The sequence below is a fragment of the Syngnathus leptorhynchus genome, chromosome 2, assembly GCF_054491065.1.
Source record: "Syngnathus leptorhynchus isolate UIUO chromosome 2, UIUO_Slep, whole genome shotgun sequence".
NCBI classification, from domain to species: domain Eukaryota; kingdom Metazoa; phylum Chordata; class Actinopteri; order Syngnathiformes; family Syngnathidae; genus Syngnathus; species Syngnathus leptorhynchus.
The window spans coordinates 4,680,402-4,697,653 of record NC_141196.1 but is presented as its reverse complement, the minus strand read 5'-3'; the positions used below and the strand labels follow the sequence as shown (position 1 = coordinate 4,697,653).

At 48.7% G+C, this 17,252-nt stretch overlaps 1 protein-coding gene across 1 annotated transcript in view; it reads left to right on the top strand.

Annotated features, from left to right (window-relative positions):
- LOC147060236 (uncharacterized) overlaps positions 1-17,252 on the top strand; it is a 50,388-nt gene that overhangs the window by 15,751 nt on the left and 17,385 nt on the right. The window contains exons 48-67 of the mRNA XM_085906620.1: positions 206-426; positions 537-601; positions 684-853; positions 1,068-1,288; positions 1,399-1,463; positions 1,546-1,715; positions 1,930-2,150; positions 2,245-2,309; positions 2,392-2,561; positions 2,776-2,996; positions 3,107-3,171; positions 3,254-3,423; positions 3,638-3,858; positions 3,969-4,033; positions 4,116-4,285; positions 4,500-4,720; positions 4,815-4,879; positions 4,962-5,131; positions 5,346-5,446; positions 17,076-17,103. Of these exons, the coding sequence (XP_085762746.1) occupies positions 206-426; positions 537-601; positions 684-853; positions 1,068-1,288; positions 1,399-1,463; positions 1,546-1,715; positions 1,930-2,150; positions 2,245-2,309; positions 2,392-2,561; positions 2,776-2,996; positions 3,107-3,171; positions 3,254-3,423; positions 3,638-3,858; positions 3,969-4,033; positions 4,116-4,285; positions 4,500-4,720; positions 4,815-4,879; positions 4,962-5,131; positions 5,346-5,446; positions 17,076-17,103 (2,865 nt within the window). The remainder of the gene's footprint in view (positions 1-205; positions 427-536; positions 602-683; positions 854-1,067; positions 1,289-1,398; positions 1,464-1,545; positions 1,716-1,929; positions 2,151-2,244; positions 2,310-2,391; positions 2,562-2,775; positions 2,997-3,106; positions 3,172-3,253; positions 3,424-3,637; positions 3,859-3,968; positions 4,034-4,115; positions 4,286-4,499; positions 4,721-4,814; positions 4,880-4,961; positions 5,132-5,345; positions 5,447-17,075; positions 17,104-17,252) is intronic.

Here is a 17,252-nt window from a genome sequence, read left to right as displayed (position 1 = left end):
CCAATGATTCAGATCCGCATTCAGATCCACTTCCGTGACTGACGGTGTTCCTCAGGACTCAGTACCGGGGCCTGGTTCGTTCATCGACTTACTTCTGCTCGCCTCGCTAATTTCTAACTTCGAGACCCATTTTCTCTACTGTCTTTGTCAGACAGAACAATGCATTTTCCCAAGGGAATACTGATCTATGACTTTCAAAATACAGCAAACGTAGCGACGACCACCCAAGAACCAACGTCGTCCCTCGGCTCAACCACGTCCGCTAATGACTCGCCGTCAGCAACGACACAAGGGGCGACGACTGCCATCCCGGTTGCCCCACCAGCTGTGTTTGTTGAAGCCGTTTTGTCGGAACCTTTTGTGGAAGAACTGAACAATCGCAGCAGCGAACAATTCCAGCAACTCGAAGCACAAGTGGTATCAATGGTGCGTGCGTGCCTGCGTGCGTGCGTACAAGCAACATCCAGCTCTCCCCATTTACTCTGTACTCACTAAAGACGATACTGTGGTGTTCTAAAAATGGATTCCTTCTACAGTGTGACTTCATCTTCTTCCAAGAGTTTGGTTCCATTTTCTTTGGCACTTTTGTCATTGGATTTCGGTAAGACCCGAAAGATCAGATAGAGCACAAAATACGTACGTACATGTTGCGCAATTGAAATGTACCAATTTGGACATTCAAGGCCACAGATGGGAAACACGCAAGTGGACGTGGAGCTGCGGTTCAACAATTCGGTGCCGGCCGAAGCAATACCAGAACCCGATGCGGTGGTAGAAGTATTGGTGGAAGCTGTGTCGAGTCCCAACAACACCTTCAACCTCACTCTCGATGCGGACTCGATTGCAGTCAGTTGTAAGTAACCCAATGATTCAGATCCGCATTCAGATCCACTTCCGTGACTGACGGTGTTCCTCAGGACTCAGTACCGGGGCCTGGTTCGTTCATCGACTTACTTCTGCTCGCCTCGCTAATTTCTAACTTCGAGACCCATTTTCTCTACTGTCTTTGTCAGACAGAACAATGCATTTTCCCAAGGGAATACTGATCTATGACTTTCAAAATACAGCAAACGTAGCGACGACCACCCAAGAACCAACGTCGTCCCTCGGCTCAACCACGTCCGCTAATGACTCGCCGTCAGCAACGACACAAGGGGCGACGACTGCCATCCCGGTTGCCCCACCAGCTGTGTTTGTTGAAGCCGTTTTGTCGGAACCTTTTGTGGAAGAACTGAACAATCGCAGCAGCGAACAATTCCAGCAACTCGAAGCACAAGTGGTATCAATGGTGCGTGCGTGCCTGCGTGCGTGCGTACAAGCAACATCCAGCTCTCCCCATTTACTCTGTACTCACTAAAGACGATACTGTGGTGTTCTAAAAATGGATTCCTTCTACAGTGTGACTTCATCTTCTTCCAAGAGTTTGGTTCCATTTTCTTTGGCACTTTTGTCATTGGATTTCGGTAAGACCCGAAAGATCAGATAGAGCACAAAATACGTACGTACATGTTGCGCAATTGAAATGTACCAATTTGGACATTCAAGGCCACAGATGGGAAACACGCAAGTGGACGTGGAGCTGCGGTTCAACAATTCGGTGCCGGCCGAAGCAATACCAGAACCCGATGCGGTGGTAGAAGTATTGGTGGAAGCTGTGTCGAGTCCCAACAACACCTTCAACCTCACTCTCGATGCGGACTCGATTGCAGTCAGTTGTAAGTAACCCAATGATTCAGATCCGCATTCAGATCCACTTCCGTGACTGACGGTGTTCCTCAGGACTCAGTACCGGGGCCTGGTTCGTTCATCGACTTACTTCTGCTCGCCTCGCTAATTTCTAACTTCGAGACCCATTTTCTCTACTGTCTTTGTCAGACAGAACAATGCATTTTCCCAAGGGAATACTGATCTATGACTTTCAAAATACAGCAAACGTAGCGACGACCACCCAAGAACCAACGTCGTCCCTCGGCTCAACCACGTCCGCTAATGACTCGCCGTCAGCAACGACACAAGGGGCGACGACTGCCATCCCGGTTGCCCCACCAGCTGTGTTTGTTGAAGCCGTTTTGTCGGAACCTTTTGTGGAAGAACTGAACAATCGCAGCAGCGAACAATTCCAGCAACTCGAAGCACAAGTGGTATCAATGGTGCGTGCGTACAAGCAACATCCAGCTCTCCCCATTTACTCTGTACTCACTAAAGACGATACTGTGGTGTTCTAAAAATGGATTCCTTCTACAGTGTGACTTCATCTTCTTCCAAGAGTTTGGTTCCATTTTCTTTGGCACTTTTGTCATTGGATTTCGGTAAGACCCGAAAGATCAGATAGAGCACAAAATACGTACGTACATGTTGCGCAATTGAAATGTACCAATTTGGACATTCAAGGCCACAGATGGGAAACACGCAAGTGGACGTGGAGCTGCGGTTCAACAATTCGGTGCCGGCCGAAGCAATACCAGAACCCGATGCGGTGGTAGAAGTATTGGTGGAAGCTGTGTCGAGTCCCAACAACACCTTCAACCTCACTCTCGATGCGGACTCGATTGCAGTCAGTTGTAAGTAACCCAATGATTCAGATCCGCATTCAGATCCACTTCCGTGACTGACGGTGTTCCTCAGGACTCAGTACCGGGGCCTGGTTCGTTCATCGACTTACTTCTGCTCGCCTCGCTAATTTCTAACTTCGAGACCCATTTTCTCTACTGTCTTTGTCAGACAGAACAATGCATTTTCCCAAGGGAATACTGATCTATGACTTTCAAAATACAGCAAACGTAGCGACGACCACCCAAGAACCAACGTCGTCCCTCGGCTCAACCACGTCCGCTAATGACTCGCCGTCAGCAACGACACAAGGGGCGACGACTGCCATCCCGGTTGCCCCACCAGCTGTGTTTGTTGAAGCCGTTTTGTCGGAACCTTTTGTGGAAGAACTGAACAATCGCAGCAGCGAACAATTCCAGCAACTCGAAGCACAAGTGGTATCAATGGTGCGTGCGTGCCTGCGTGCGTGCGTACAAGCAACATCCAGCTCTCCCCATTTACTCTGTACTCACTAAAGACGATACTGTGGTGTTCTAAAAATGGATTCCTTCTACAGTGTGACTTCATCTTCTTCCAAGAGTTTGGTTCCATTTTCTTTGGCACTTTTGTCATTGGATTTCGGTAAGACCCGAAAGATCAGATAGAGCACAAAATACGTACGTACATGTTGCGCAATTGAAATGTACCAATTTGGACATTCAAGGCCACAGATGGGAAACACGCAAGTGGACGTGGAGCTGCGGTTCAACAATTCGGTGCCGGCCGAAGCAATACCAGAACCCGATGCGGTGGTAGAAGTATTGGTGGAAGCTGTGTCGAGTCCCAACAACACCTTCAACCTCACTCTCGATGCGGACTCGATTGCAGTCAGTTGTAAGTAACCCAATGATTCAGATCCGCATTCAGATCCACTTCCGTGACTGACGGTGTTCCTCAGGACTCAGTACCGGGGCCTGGTTCGTTCATCGACTTACTTCTGCTCGCCTCGCTAATTTCTAACTTCGAGACCCATTTTCTCTACTGTCTTTGTCAGACAGAACAATGCATTTTCCCAAGGGAATACTGATCTATGACTTTCAAAATACAGCAAACGTAGCGACGACCACCCAAGAACCAACGTCGTCCCTCGGCTCAACCACGTCCGCTAATGACTCGCCGTCAGCAACGACACAAGGGGCGACGACTGCCATCCCGGTTGCCCCACCAGCTGTGTTTGTTGAAGCCGTTTTGTCGGAACCTTTTGTGGAAGAACTGAACAATCGCAGCAGCGAACAATTCCAGCAACTCGAAGCACAAGTGGTATCAATGGTGCGTGCGTGCCTGCGTGCGTGCGTACAAGCAACATCCAGCTCTCCCCATTTACTCTGTACTCACTAAAGACGATACTGTGGTGTTCTAAAAATGGATTCCTTCTACAGTGTGACTTCATCTTCTTCCAAGAGTTTGGTTCCATTTTCTTTGGCACTTTTGTCATTGGATTTCGGTAAGACCCGAAAGATCAGATAGAGCACAAAATACGTACGTACATGTTGCGCAATTGAAATGTACCAATTTGGACATTCAAGGCCACAGATGGGAAACACGCAAGTGGACGTGGAGCTGCGGTTCAACAATTCGGTGCCGGCCGAAGCAATACCAGAACCCGATGCGGTGGTAGAAGTATTGGTGGAAGCTGTGTCGAGTCCCAACAACACCTTCAACCTCACTCTCGATGCGGACTCGATTGCAGTCAGTTGTAAGTAACCCAATGATTCAGATCCGCATTCAGATCCACTTCCGTGACTGACGGTGTTCCTCAGGACTCAGTACCGGGGCCTGGTTCGTTCATCGACTTACTTCTGCTCGCCTCGCTAATTTCTAACTTCGAGACCCATTTTCTCTACTGTCTTTGTCAGACAGAACAATGCATTTTCCCAAGGGAATACTGATCTATGACTTTCAAAATACAGCAAACGTAGCGACGACCACCCAAGAACCAACGTCGTCCCTCGGCTCAACCACGTCCGCTAATGACTCGCCGTCAGCAACGACACAAGGGGCGACGACTGCCATCCCGGTTGCCCCACCAGCTGTGTTTGTTGAAGCCGTTTTGTCGGAACCTTTTGTGGAAGAACTGAACAATCGCAGCAGCGAACAATTCCAGCAACTCGAAGCACAAGTGGTATCAATGGTGCGTGCGTACAAGCAACATCCAGCTCTCCCCATTTACTCTGTACTCACTAAAGACGATACTGTGGTGTTCTAAAAATGGATTCCTTCTACAGTGTGACTTCATCTTCTTCCAAGAGTTTGGTTCCATTTTCTTTGGCACTTTTGTCATTGGATTTCGGTAAGACCCGAAAGATCAGATAGAGCACAAAATACGTACGTACATGTTGCGCAATTGAAATGTACCAATTTGGACATTCAAGGCCACAGATGGGAAACACGCAAGTGGACGTGGAGCTGCGGTTCAACAATTCGGTGCCGGCCGAAGCAATACCAGAACCCGATGCGGTGGTAGAAGTATTGGTGGAAGCTGTGTCGAGTCCCAACAACACCTTCAACCTCACTCTCGATGCAGACTCGATTGCAGTCAGTTGTAAGTAACCCAATGATTCAGATCCGCATTCAGATCCACTTCCGTGACTGACGGTGTTCCTCAGGACTCAGTACCGGGGCCTGGTTCGTTCATCGACTTACTTCTGCTCGCCTCGCTAATTTCTAACTTCGAGACCCATTTTCTCTACTGTCTTTGTCAGACAGAACAATGCATTTTCCCAAGGGAATACTGATCTATGACTTTCAAAATACAGCAAACGTAGCGACGACCACCCAAGAACCAACGTCGTCCCTCGGCTCAACCACGTCCGCTAATGACTCGCCGTCAGCAACGACACAAGGGGCGACGACTGCCATCCCGGTTGCCCCACCAGCTGTGTTTGTTGAAGCCGTTTTGTCGGAACCTTTTGTGGAAGAACTGAACAATCGCAGCAGCGAACAATTCCAGCAACTCGAAGCACAAGTGGTATCAATGGTGCGTGCGTACAAGCAACATCCAGCTCTCCCCATTTACTCTGTACTCACTAAAGACGATACTGTGGTGTTCTAAAAATGGATTCCTTCTACAGTGTGACTTCATCTTCTTCCAAGAGTTTGGTTCCATTTTCTTTGGCACTTTTGTCATTGGATTTCGGTAAGACCCGAAAGATCAGATAGAGCACAAAATACGTACGTACATGTTGCGCAATTGAAATGTACCAATTTGGACATTCAAGGCCACAGATGGGAAACACGCAAGTGGAGGTGGAGCTGCGGTTCAACAATTCGGTGCCGGCCGAAGCAATACCAGAACCCGATGCGGTGGTAGAAGTATTGGTGGAAGCTGTGTCGAGTCCCAACAACACCTTCAACCTCACTCTCGATGCGGACTCGATTGCAGTCAGTTGTAAGTAACCCAATGATTCAGATCCGCATTCAGATCCACTTCCGTGACTGACGGTGTTCCTCAGGACTCAGTACCGGGGCCTGGTTCGTTCATCGACTTACTTCTGCTCGCCTCGCTAATTTCTAACTTCGAGACCCATTTTCTCTACTGTCTTTGTCAGACAGAACAATGCATTTTCCCAAGGGAATACTGATCTATGACTTTCAAAATACAGCAAACGTAGCGACGACCACCCAAGAACCAACGTCGTCCCTCGGCTCAACCACGTCCGCTAATGACTCGCCCTCAGCAACGACACAAGGGGCGACGACTGCCATCCCGGTTGCCCCACCAGCTGTGTTTGTTGAAGCCGTTTTGTCGGAACCTTTTGTGGAAGAACTGAACAATCGCAGCAGCGAACAATTCCAGCAACTCGAAGCACAAGTGGTATCAATGGTGCGTGCGTGCCTGCGTGCGTGCGTACAAGCAACATCCAGCTCTCCCCATTTACTCTGTACTCACTAAAGACGATACTGTGGTGTTCTAAAAATGGATTCCTTCTACAGTGTGACTTCATCTTCTTCCAAGAGTTTGGTTCCATTTTCTTTGGCACTTTTGTCATTGGATTTCGGTAAGACCCGAAAGATCAGATAGAGCACAAAATACGTACGTACATGTTGCGCAATTGAAATGTACCAATTTGGACATTCAAGGCCACAGATGGGAAACACGCAAGTGGACGTGGAGCTGCGGTTCAACAATTCGGTGCCGGCCGAAGCAATACCAGAACCCGATGCGGTGGTAGAAGTATTGGTGGAAGCTGTGTCGAGTCCCAACAACACCTTCAACCTCACTCTCGATGCGGACTCGATTGCAGTCAGTTGTAAGTAACCCAATGATTCAGATCCGCATTCAGATCCACTTCCGTGACTGACGGTGTTCCTCAGGACTCAGTACCGGGGCCTGGTTCGTTCATCGACTTACTTCTGCTCGCCTCGCTAATTTCTAACTTCGAGACCCATTTTCTCTACTGTCTTTGTCAGACAGAACAATGCATTTTCCCAAGGGAATACTGATCTATGACTTTCAAAATACAGCAAACGTAGCGACGACCACCCAAGAACCAACGTCGTCCCTCGGCTCAACCACGTCCGCTAATGACTCGCCGTCAGCAACGACACAAGGGGCGACGACTGCCATCCCGGTTGCCCCACCAGCTGTGTTTGTTGAAGCCGTTTTGTCGGAACCTTTTGTGGAAGAACTGAACAATCGCAGCAGCGAACAATTCCAGCAACTCGAAGCACAAGTGGTATCAATGGTGCGTGCGTGCGTGCGTGCGTACAAGCAACATCCAGCTCTCCCCATTTACTCTGTACTCACTAAAGACGATACTGTGGTGTTCTAAAAATGGATTCCTTCTACAGTGTGACTTCATCTTCTTCCAAGAGTTTGGTTCCATTTTCTTTGGCACTTTTGTCATTGGATTTCGGTAAGACCCGAAAGATCAGATAGAGCACAAAATACGTACGTACATGTTGCGCAATTGAAATGTACCAATTTGGACATTCAAGGCCACAGATGGGAAACACGCAAGTGGAGGTGGAGCTGCGGTTCAACAATTCGGTGCCGGCCGAAGCAATACCAGAACCCGATGCGGTGGTAGAAGTATTGGTGGAAGCTGTGTCGAGTCCCAACAACACCTTCAACCTCACTCTCGATGCAGACTCGATTGCAGTCAGTTGTAAGTAACCCAATGATTCAGATCCGCATTCAGATCCACTTCCGTGACTGACGGTGTTCCTCAGGACTCAGTACCGGGGCCTGGTTCGTTCATCGACTTACTTCTGCTCGCCTCGCTAATTTCTAACTTCGAGACCCATTTTCTCTACTGTCTTTGTCAGACAGAACAATGCATTTTCCCAAGGGAATACTGATCTATGACTTTCAAAATACAGCAAACGTAGCGACGACCACCCAAGAACCAACGTCGTCCCTCGGCTCAACCACGTCCGCTAATGACTCGCCGTCAGCAACGACACAAGGGGCGACGACTGCCATCCCGGTTGCCCCACCAGCTGTGTTTGTTGAAGCCGTTTTGTCGGAACCTTTTGTGGAAGAACTGAACAATCGCAGCAGCGAACAATTCCAGCAACTCGAAGCACAAGTGGTATCAATGGTGCGTGCGTGCGTGCGTACAAGCAACATCCAGCTCTCCCCATTTACTCTGTACTCACTAAAGACGATACTGTGGTGTTCTAAAAATGGATTCCTTCTACAGTGTGACTTCATCTTCTTCCAAGAGTTTGGTTCCATTTTCTTTGGCACTTTTGTCATTGGATTTCGGTAAGACCCGAAAGATCAGATAGAGCACAAAATACGTACGTACATGTTGCGCAATTGAAATGTACCAATTTGGACATTCAAGGCCACAGATGGGAAACACGCAAGTGGACGTGGAGCTGCGGTTCAACAATTCGGTGCCGGCCGAAGCAATACCAGAACCCGATGCGGTGGTAGAAGTATTGGTGGAAGCTGTGTCGAGTCCCAACAACACCTTCAACCTCACTCTCGATGCGGACTCGATTGCAGTCAGTTGTAAGTAACCCAATGATTCAGATCCGCATTCAGATCCACTTCCGTGACTGACGGTGTTCCTCAGGACTCAGTACCGGGGCCTGGTTCGTTCATCGACTTACTTCTGCTCGCCTCGCTAATTTCTAACTTCGAGACCCATTTTCTCTACTGTCTTTGTCAGACAGAACAATGCATTTTCCCAAGGGAATACTGATCTATGACTTTCAAAATACAGCAAACGTAGCGACGACCACCCAAGAACCAACGTCGTCCCTCGGCTCAACCACGTCCGCTAATGACTCGCCGTCAGCAACGACACAAGGGGCGACGACTGCCATCCCGGTTGCCCCACCAGCTGTGTTTGTTGAAGCCGTTTTGTCGGAACCTTTTGTGGAAGAACTGAACAATCGCAGCAGCGAACAATTCCAGCAACTCGAAGCACAAGTGGTATCAATGGTGCGTGCGTGCCTGCGTGCGTGCGTACAAGCAACATCCAGCTCTCCCCATTTACTCTGTACTCACTAAAGACGATACTGTGGTGTTCTAAAAATGGATTCCTTCTACAGTGTGACTTCATCTTCTTCCAAGAGTTTGGTTCCATTTTCTTTGGCACTTTTGTCATTGGATTTCGGTAAGACCCGAAAGATCAGATAGAGCACAAAATACGTACGTACATGTTGCGCAATTGAAATGTACCAATTTGGACATTCAAGGCCACAGATGGGAAACACGCAAGTGGACGTGGAGCTGCGGTTCAACAATTCGGTGCCGGCCGAAGCAATACCAGAACCCGATGCGGTGGTAGAAGTATTGGTGGAAGCTGTGTCGAGTCCCAACAACACCTTCAACCTCACTCTCGATGCGGACTCGATTGCAGTCAGTTGTAAGTAACCCAATGATTCAGATCCGCATTCAGATCCACTTCCGTGACTGACGGTGTTCCTCAGGACTCAGTACCGGGGCCTGGTTCGTTCATCGACTAACTTCTGCTCGCCTCGCTAATTTCTAACTTCGAGACCCATTTTCTCTACTGTCTTTGTCAGACAGAACAATGCATTTTCCCAAGGGAATACTGATCTATGACTTTCAAAATACAGCAAACGTAGCGACGACCACCCAAGAACCAACGTCGTCCCTCGGCTCAACCACGTCCGCTAATGACTCGCCGTCAGCAACGACACAAGGGGCGACGACTGCCATCCCGGTTGCCCCACCAGCTGTGTTTGTTGAAGCCGTTTTGTCGGAACCTTTTGTGGAAGAACTGAACAATCGCAGCAGCGAACAATTCCAGCAACTCGAAGCACATGTGGTATCAATGGTGCGTGCGTGCGTGCGTACAAGCAACATCCAGCTCTCCCCATTTACTCTGTACTCACTAAAGACGATACTGTGGTGTTCTAAAAATGGATTCCTTCTACAGTGTGACTTCATCTTCTTCCAAGAGTTTGGTTCCATTTTCTTTGGCACTTTTGTCATTGGATTTCGGTAAGACCCGAAAGATCAGATAGAGCACAAAATACGTACGTACATGTTGCGCAATTGAAATGTACCAATTTGGACATTCAAGGCCACAGATGGGAAACACGCAAGTGGACGTGGAGCTGCGGTTCAACAATTCGGTGCCGGCCGAAGCAATACCAGAACCCGATGCGGTGGTAGAAGTATTGGTGGAAGCTGTGTCGAGTCCCAACAACACCTTCAACCTCACTCTCGATGCGGACTCGATTGCAGTCAGTTGTAAGTAACCCAATGATTCAGATCCGCATTCAGATCCACTTCCGTGACTGACGGTGTTCCTCAGGACTCAGTACCGGGGCCTGGTTCGTTCATCGACTTACTTCTGCTCGCCTCGCTAATTTCTAACTTCGAGACCCATTTTCTCTACTGTCTTTGTCAGACAGAACAATGCATTTTCCCAAGGGAATACTGATCTATGACTTTCAAAATACAGCAAACGTAGCGACGACCACCCAAGAACCAACGTCGTCCCTCGGCTCAACCACGTCCGCTAATGACTCGCCGTCAGCAACGACACAAGGGGCGACGACTGCCATCCCGGTTGCCCCACCAGCTGTGTTTGTTGAAGCCGTTTTGTCGGAACCTTTTGTGGAAGAACTGAACAATCGCAGCAGCGAACAATTCCAGCAACTCGAAGCACAAGTGGTATCAATGGTGCGTGCGTGCCTGCGTGCGTGCGTACAAGCAACATCCAGCTCTCCCCATTTACTCTGTACTCACTAAAGACGATACTGTGGTGTTCTAAAAATGGATTCCTTCTACAGTGTGACTTCATCTTCTTCCAAGAGTTTGGTTCCATTTTCTTTGGCACTTTTGTCATTGGATTTCGGTAAGACCCGAAAGATCAGATAGAGCACAAAATACGTACGTACATGTTGCGCAATTGAAATGTACCAATTTGGACATTCAAGGCCACAGATGGGAAACACGCAAGTGGACGTGGAGCTGCGGTTCAACAATTCGGTGCCGGCCGAAGCAATACCAGAACCCGATGCGGTGGTAGAAGTATTGGTGGAAGCTGTGTCGAGTCCCAACAACACCTTCAACCTCACTCTCGATGCGGACTCGATTGCAGTCAGTTGTAAGTAACCCAATGATTCAGATCCGCATTCAGATCCACTTCCGTGACTGACGGTGTTCCTCAGGACTCAGTACCGGGGCCTGGTTCGTTCATCGACTTACTTCTGCTCGCCTCGCTAATTTCTAACTTCGAGACCCATTTTCTCTACTGTCTTTGTCAGACAGAACAATGCATTTTCCCAAGGGAATACTGATCTATGACTTTCAAAATACAGCAAACGTAGCGACGACCACCCAAGAACCAACGTCGTCCCTCGGCTCAACCACGTCCGCTAATGACTCGCCGTCAGCAACGACACAAGGGGCGACGACTGCCATCCCGGTTGCCCCACCAGCTGTGTTTGTTGAAGCCGTTTTGTCGGAACCTTTTGTGGAAGAACTGAACAATCGCAGCAGCGAACAATTCCAGCAACTCGAAGCACAAGTGGTATCAATGGTGCGTGCGTACAAGCAACATCCAGCTCTCCCCATTTACTCTGTACTCACTAAAGACGATACTGTGGTGTTCTAAAAATGGATTCCTTCTACAGTGTGACTTCATCTTCTTCCAAGAGTTTGGTTCCATTTTCTTTGGCACTTTTGTCATTGGATTTCGGTAAGACCCGAAAGATCAGATAGAGCACAAAATACGTACGTACATGTTGCGCAATTGAAATGTACCAATTTGGACATTCAAGGCCACAGATGGGAAACACGCAAGTGGACGTGGAGCTGCGGTTCAACAATTCGGTGCCGGCCGAAGCAATACCAGAACCCGATGCGGTGGTAGAAGTATTGGTGGAAGCTGTGTCGAGTCCCAACAACACCTTCAACCTCACTCTCGATGCGGACTCGATTGCAGTCAGTTGTAAGTAACCCAATGATTCAGATCCGCATTCAGATCCACTTCCGTGACTGACGGTGTTCCTCAGGACTCAGTACCGGGGCCTGGTTCGTTCATCGACTTACTTCTGCTCGCCTCGCTAATTTCTAACTTCGAGACCCATTTTCTCTACTGTCTTTGTCAGACAGAACAATGCATTTTCCCAAGGGAATACTGATCTATGACTTTCAAAATACAGCAAACGTAGCGACGACCACCCAAGAACCAACGTCGTCCCTCGGCTCAACCACGTCCGCTAATGACTCGCCGTCAGCAACGACACAAGGGGCGACGACTGCCATCCCGGTTGCCCCACCAGCTGTGTTTGTTGAAGCCGTTTTGTCGGAACCTTTTGTGGAAGAACTGAACAATCGCAGCAGCGAACAATTCCAGCAACTCGAAGCACAAGTGGTATCAATGGTGCGTGCGTGCGTGCGTACAAGCAACATCCAGCTCTCCCCATTTACTCTGTACTCACTAAAGACGATACTGTGGTGTTCTAAAAATGGATTCCTTCTACAGTGTGACTTCATCTTCTTCCAAGAGTTTGGTTCCATTTTCTTTGGCACTTTTGTCATTGGATTTCGGTAAGACCCGAAAGATCAGATAGAGCACAAAATACGTACGTACATGTTGCGCAATTGAAATGTACCAATTTGGACATTCAAGGCCACAGATGGGAAACACGCAAGTGGACGTGGAGCTGCGGTTCAACAATTCGGTGCCGGCCGAAGCAATACCAGAACCAGATGCGGTGGTAGAAGTATTGGTGGAAGCTGTGTCGAGTCCCAACAACACCTTCAACCTCACTCTCGATGCAGACTCGATTGCAGTCAGTTGTAAGTAACCCAATGATTCAGATCCGCATTCAGATCCACTTCCGTGACTGACGGTGTTCCTCAGGACTCAGTACCGGGGCCTGGTTCGTTCATCGACTTACTTCTGCTCGCCTCGCTAATTTCTAACTTCGAGACCCATTTTCTCTACTGTCTTTGTCAGACAGAACAATGCATTTTCCCAAGGGAATACTGATCTATGACTTTCAAAATACAGCAAACGTAGCGACGACCACCCAAGAACCAACGTCGTCCCTCGGCTCAACCACGTCCGCTAATGACTCGCCGTCAGCAACGACACAAGGGGCGACGACTGCCATCCCGGTTGCCCCACCAGCTGTGTTTGTTGAAGCCGTTTTGTCGGAACCTTTTGTGGAAGAACTGAACAATCGCAGCAGCGAACAATTCCAGCAACTCGAAGCACAAGTGGTATCAATGGTGCGTGCGTACAAGCAACATCCAGCTCTCCCCATTTACTCTGTACTCACTAAAGACGATACTGTGGTGTTCTAAAAATGGATTCCTTCTACAGTGTGACTTCATCTTCTTCCAAGAGTTTGGTTCCATTTTCTTTGGCACTTTTGTCATTGGATTTCGGTAAGACCCGAAAGATCAGATAGAGCACAAAATACGTACGTACTTGTTGCGCAATTGAAATGTACCAATTTGGACATTCAAGGCCACAGATGGGAAACACGCAAGTGGACGTGGAGCTGCGGTTCAACAATTCGGTGCCGGCCGAAGCAATACCAGAACCCGATGCGGTGGTAGAAGTATTGGTGGAAGCTGTGTCGAGTCCCAACAACACCTTCAACCTCACTCTCGATGCGGACTCGATTGCAGTCAGTTGTAAGTAACCCAATGATTCAGATCCGCATTCAGATCCACTTCCGTGACTGACGGTGTTCCTCAGGACTCAGTACCGGGGCCTGGTTCGTTCATCGACTCACTTCTGCTCGCCTCGCTAATTTCTAACTTCGAGACCCATTTTCTCTACTGTCTTTGTCAGACAGAACAATGCATTTTCCCAAGGGAATACTGATCTATGACTTTCAAAATACAGCAAACGTAGCGACGACCACCCAAGAACCAACGTCGTCCCTCGGCTCAACCACGTCCGCTAATGACTCGCCGTCAGCAACGACACAAGGGGCGACGACTGCCATCCCGGTTGCCCCACCAGCTGTGTTTGTTGAAGCCGTTTTGTCGGAACCTTTTGTGGAAGAACTGAACAATCGCAGCAGCGAACAATTCCAGCAACTCGAAGCACAAGTGGTATCAATGGTGCGTGCGTGCGTGCGTACAAGCAACATCCAGCTCTCCCCATTTACTCTGTACTCACTAAAGACGATACTGTGGTGTTCTAAAAATGGATTCCTTCTACAGTGTGACTTCATCTTCTTCCAAGAGTTTGGTTCCATTTTCTTTGGCACTTTTGTCATTGGATTTCGGTAAGACCCGAAAGATCAGATAGAGCACAAAATACGTACGTACATGTTGCGCAATTGAAATGTACCAATTTGGACATTCAAGGCCACAGATGGGAAACACGCAAGTGGACGTGGAGCTGCGGTTCAACAATTCGGTGCCGGCCGAAGCAATACCAGAACCCGATGCGGTGGTAGAAGTATTGGTGGAAGCTGTGTCGAGTCCCAACAACACCTTCAACCTCACTCTCGATGCGGACTCGATTGCAGTCAGTTGTAAGTAACCCAATGATTCAGATCCGCATTCAGATCCACTTCCGTGACTGACGGTGTTCCTCAGGACTCAGTACCGGGGCCTGGTTCGTTCATCGACTTACTTCTGCTCGCCTCGCTAATTTCTAACTTCGAGACCCATTTTCTCTACTGTCTTTGTCAGACAGAACAATGCATTTTCCCAAGGGAATACTGATCTATGACTTTCAAAATACAGCAAACGTAGCGACGACCACCCAAGAACCAACGTCGTCCCTCGGCTCAACCACGTCCGCTAATGACTCGCCGTCAGCAACGACACAAGGGGCGACGACTGCCATCCCGGTTGCCCCACCAGCTGTGTTTGTTGAAGCCGTTTTGTCGGAACCTTTTGTGGAAGAACTGAACAATCGCAGCAGCGAACAATTCCAGCAACTCGAAGCACAAGTGGTATCAATGGTGCGTGCGTGCCTGCGTGCGTGCGTACAAGCAACATCCAGCTCTCCCCATTTACTCTGTACTCACTAAAGACGATACTGTGGTGTTCTAAAAATGGATTCCTTCTACAGTGTGACTTCATCTTCTTCCAAGAGTTTGGTTCCATTTTCTTTGGCACTTTTGTCATTGGATTTCGGTAAGACCCGAAAGATCAGATAGAGCACAAAATACGTACGTACATGTTGCGCAATTGAAATGTACCAATTTGGACATTCAAGGCCACAGATGGGAAACACGCAAGTGGACGTGGAGCTGCGGTTCAACAATTCGGTGCCGGCCGAAGCAATACCAGAACCCGATGCGGTGGTAGAAGTATTGGTGGAAGCTGTGTCGAGTCCCAACAACACCTTCAACCTCACTCTCGATGCGGACTCGATTGCAGTCAGTTGTAAGTAACCCAATGATTCAGATCCGCATTCAGATCCACTTCCGTGACTGACGGTGTTCCTCAGGACTCAGTACCGGGGCCTGGTTCGTTCATCGACTTACTTCTGCTCGCCTCGCTAATTTCTAACTTCGAGACCCATTTTCTCTACTGTCTTTGTCAGACAGAACAATGCATTTTCCCAAGGGAATACTGATCTATGACTTTCAAAATACAGCAAACGTAGCGACGACCACCCAAGAACCAACGTCGTCCCTCGGCTCAACCACGTCCGCTAATGACTCGCCGTCAGCAACGACACAAGGGGCGACGACTGCCATCCCGGTTGCCCCACCAGCTGTGTTTGTTGAAGCCGTTTTGTCGGAACCTTTTGTGGAAGAACTGAACAATCGCAGCAGCGAACAATTCCAGCAACTCGAAGCACAAGTGGTATCAATGGTGCGTGCGTGCGTGCGTACAAGCAACATCCAGCTCTCCCCATTTACTCTGTACTCACTAAAGACGATACTGTGGTGTTCTAAAAATGGATTCCTTCTACAGTGTGACTTCATCTTCTTCCAAGAGTTTGGTTCCATTTTCTTTGGCACTTTTGTCATTGGATTTCGGTAAGACCCGAAAGATCAGATAGAGCACAAAATACGTACGTACATGTTGCGCAATTGAAATGTACCAATTTGGACATTCAAGGCCACAGATGGGAAACACGCAAGTGGACGTGGAGCTGCGGTTCAACAATTCGGTGCCGGCCGAAGCAATACCAGAACCCGATGCGGTGGTAGATGTATTGGTGGAAGCTGTGTCGAGTCCCAACAACACCTTCAACCTCACTCTCGATGCAGACTCGATTGCAGTCAGTTGTAAGTAACCCAATGATTCAGATCCGCATTCAGATCCACTTCCGTGACTGACGGTGTTCCTCAGGACTCAGTACCGGGGCCTGGTTCGTTCATCGACTTACTTCTGCTCGCCTCGCTAATTTCTAACTTCGAGACCCATTTTCTCTACTGTCTTTGTCAGACAGAACAATGCATTTTCCCAAGGGAATACTGATCTATGACTTTCAAAATACAGCAAACGTAGCGACGACCACCCAAGAACCAACGTCGTCCCTCGGCTCAACCACGTCCGCTAATGACTCGCCGTCAGCAACGACACAAGGGGCGACGACTGCCATCCCGGTTGCCCCACCAGCTGTGTTTGTTGAAGCCGTTTTGTCGGAACCTTTTGTGGAAGAACTGAACAATCGCAGCAGCGAACAATTCCAGCAACTCGAAGCACAAGTGGTATCAATGGTGCGTGCGTGCGTGCGTGCGTACAAGCAACATCCAGCTCTCCCCATTTACTCTGTACTCACTAAAGACGATACTGTGGTGTTCTAAAAATTGATTCCTTCTACAGTGTGACTTCATCTTCTTCCAAGAGTTTGGTTCCATTTTCTTTGGCACTTTTGTCATTGGATTTCGGTAAGACCCGAAAGATCAGATAGAGCACAAAATACGTACGTACATGTTGCGCAATTGAAATGTACCAATTTGGACATTCAAGGCCACAGATGGGAAACACGCAAGTGGAGGTGGAGCTGCGGTTCAACAATTCGGTGCCGGCCGAAGCAATACCAGAACCCGATGCGGTCGTAGAAGTATTGGTGGAAGCTGTGTCGAGTCCCAACAACACCTTCAACCTCACTCTCGATGCAGACTCGATTGCAGTCAGTTGTAAGTAACCCAATGATTCAGATCCGCATTCAGATCCACTTCCGTGACTGACGGTGTTCCTCAGGACTCAGTACCGGGGCCTGGTTCGTTCATCGACTTACTTCTGCTCGCCTCGCTAATTTCTAACTTCGAGACCCATTTTCTCTACT